The sequence below is a fragment of the Myodes glareolus genome, chromosome 3 (genome assembly GCF_982192425.1).
Source record: "Myodes glareolus chromosome 3, mMyoGla1.1, whole genome shotgun sequence".
Lineage (NCBI taxonomy): Eukaryota > Metazoa > Chordata > Mammalia > Rodentia > Cricetidae > Myodes > Myodes glareolus.
The window spans coordinates 1,773,589-1,776,952 of NC_142028.1; the positions used below are offsets into that span (position 1 = coordinate 1,773,589).

The 3,364-nt window shown below is 36.9% G+C and overlaps 1 protein-coding gene across 1 annotated transcript; it reads right to left on the bottom strand.

The window, feature by feature from the left end:
- Nucleotides 1-1,132: 1,132 nt before the first annotated feature.
- On the bottom strand, nucleotides 1,133-2,108 carry LOC148122484 (olfactory receptor 5T17-like). The gene is given in 2 exon segments (XM_087903901.1): nucleotides 1,133-1,378; nucleotides 1,380-2,108. Coding segments are annotated over 2 exon segments (951 nt in total). The 5' UTR covers nucleotides 2,085-2,108.
- Nucleotides 2,109-3,364: the final 1,256 nt, after the last annotated feature.

The window sequence follows — 3,364 nt, forward strand, 5'->3', positions numbered from 1 at the left end:
GATTTTTGCTTCTAGGAGCTGTGTGTTCCAGGCGGTCCCTTGGCAACCAGTTGTGGTGTAATGCTACCTGAGGTGCCATTAGTACTGACTCGACCTGGCTGTCCTTGGAGCCATATGTCTGTCTTTTCCCCTTGTCTGTATGTTCTTTGTGATTTTTGCATATTGCTAACAGATCAGACTATTCCAGGAAGTTGCGGATACAAACAAGACTGCTAAGGACATTTTTTAATTCTGCTCCGCTATTAATTAAAGCCTTAAATAAGTAGCTAGTTCTGGGAATTGCCAGAATCATTATTAGGACAATTCCTTGATGATGTGAAACAAAAGGAGTTAATTTTACTAGGAAAAACCTTAGAAGCTTTAGGCATTTGCCTGAGAAATATGTACAGCTGTAAATAGAAGGCCTATGAAACCTTTCTTATGGGAAGAAAAAGACCTAGCCTAAGCTGACAATATCTGAGCATGAGAATTGAGAAGGGAGGAGAGTTGAAGTTAGTAATATAAAGTAAACTTCAGAGAGATTCATGACTATTAGAATTTTCCTAGCAGAAAGCTTTCCCAGGGAGATAGTAACCTTTTTCTTTCTCACCCAGGCACACAAGGTCACTTAGCTCAAACCAACCAGCCACCTGCAAGCTGATAAAGATGGTCTAGCTCAAGGGCAATGATCTCTTTGAAGGCAAGAGGAGAGAGTTTGTTTTGTAAAGTGTGAGAGAGCAGAAGTCCTTGTGCCCAAGTCAAAGCATCTTCAAAGATTCTTTTTGTAAACTGTTTTATGCTGTTCTTTTCTGTTTTATGATTTGATGATGTATGCCTTTGCCAAGTTCTTTGATTGTAAAAAGAAATATATACTCCTGCACTGAAGTAAATAAATCGCAACAGCATGTCTCAACATTGAGAGTGTCTGTTTGTCACTTTCCTCGCCGTATCCTGATTTCTCCTGTGCCTTCGCCCTGATTTCCTTACGGTCTGAGTGGCTCCCCTGAGCCGGTCCGTAGCACATATGCTAGCGTTCCTACATGTTATATTCAAATTAATTAATGCTTTTTTGGAATAATGTTAGGTATGTAAGGTACAGGACGTTCATACATTATATAAATATAAGCCAGTGTGAGCTTTAGGTTTGCTCAACTCAGTTTTTAAAATTTATATTTTTCATGAAGGAATTTTTCTTGAGCAACTTTCTCATTGCCTCTTTTACGTCTTTGTTTCTCAAGGGGTAGATGATGGGATTCAGCATGGGAATGACAATGGTATATAATGTTGATACTATCATGTCATGTTCGAGGGTATAGTTGCAACTTGGTCTCACATACATAAAGAGGATTGTCCCATGGAAAATGGACACTCCTGTTAGGTGAGCCCCACATGTAGAAAAAAACTTTCCTCCTCCCTTTAGCTGAATTAATCTTCAGAATGGCAAACAGAATGAAACCATAAGAGACTAGGACAATGAGGATGGTGACTAGCTCAATGGAGCCTGCGCAGTAGAAGAGAAGAAGCTGATTTAAGTGAGTGTCAGAACAAGAAATTGCGAGCAATGGAGGAATATCACAGAAGACATGCCTAATCTCATTGGATCCAGATAAAGAAAGGCTAAAAGTAGCCACTGTGTGTATAGTAGCATGTAAAATTCCACCAGCGTATGAAGCAATAATGAGTGGCACATAGACCCTGGGTGACATCCTTACTGTATACAGAAGTGGGTTGTAGATTGCCAAGTAGCGGTCATAAGCCATTGCTGCCAAAAGAAAACATTCTGTGGTTCCAAAGGTAACAAAAAGAAGCATCTGCATTGCACATCCGACAAGTGAAATGGATTTATTTTTTGAAAGAAAATTTACCAACATTTTGGGAGTCAGTACTGTAGAAAATCAAGCATCCAACAATGACAAAACAGTTAGAAAATAGTACATGGGGGTGTGGAGCCGTGAATCCTCAATGACCAATGTAACCAATCCCAGATTTCCCATCAAAGTTACAAGGTATATTGCGAGAAATAGTGTAAATAAGAATATTTTCATGTCAAAATCATCTGTGAATCCCAGGAGTATAAACACTGTGATTTCAGTCACTTTGTTCATTTGAATTTTTTCTGCATTCTGATCTGATGGAGTTTATTATCATTTCTGGTTTTACTTGCAGATTCTAAAAGCAACACCCTGTAAATTTTAAGTCAACAAAATCATGCACTCATGGTCATATTTTTAAACATCATTTGTCTTAATTGAGACAGTTATTAAATACAATGAATCTGAGTAGATGCATTACTTTGTTTAAATAAATTAAAGGAAGGAAGGTTATTTTTCTGTTATTGAATAAATTTTCAGGTTAAAAAAATAGCCAGTGCAATTTTTGAACTCCAATTGCCTCCATCATTCAAACACCTTCATTATTATATTTTATTAAAATTCAGAGAGCCTCAGTATAACCATATATGATCAATAGAGTTGTAATTAACTGAGAAAATCAAATGAGAATCATTTAGTAACTGTTATCAGTCAACTAGAAATGAAGTAGTATGTGTTCCCATTTCTGTAATTTGAGTCAGATTTTTTCACTAGAGCATCTGTACTTCTGTTTTCTTACACTTATTCCTTCCCATGAGCATGGGCAGCTCAACGAAGGGCAGAGATCAACTTCTAGAGAATGGATATTCTTTGAAAGTTCCTTTCTATAAATTGTTGTTGCTGTTAACTTGTCACAATTTATTCTGTCTTTCAAATTAATACTAATGTTAGAATTAATGATTCATATGCTACTTATTATTAATGAAAAGTCCTTGAAACACTTATGTTAAAAATTAATTCACCGCCACATCACAGAAAATATTATGGCTCTGAGAGGGTTTATGAAACACTATGAATAATAAGTCATTCAATAAATACCAAGAAAATTTATTCACACATAGTAATTTGTTCTTGAAGTAGCAAAACCAAGATACATGGCACAAACTTGTAGCTAGTGAAATGTTAATCACTCTTCTCTGAAGAGAATATTTCTGATGTTGGAATGAAGATATTAAATTCCACATCATTTCCAACAAGATTTTCTCTTCTTTTCTTTTTTTGGGCATCTTTTTTTTTAAAGATTTTATTTATTATGTATACAGTGTTCTGCCTGCATGTACACCTGTAGGCCAGAAGGCAGCACTAGATCTCATAAGTGATTGTGAGCCACCATGTGGTTGCTGGGACTTAGAGAGAGAACCTGTCACCATGAAATCAATCTCCTACAGCTCTAACCACCTGCCACAGTAGGATGAGCCTACAGCCCTTAGAGTGACATGACCACAGTTTATGGGGACTACTTAGACATGAGTGTACCTCTGGCTCTCTGTTCAAGTTATGCAGGACTCTGATAA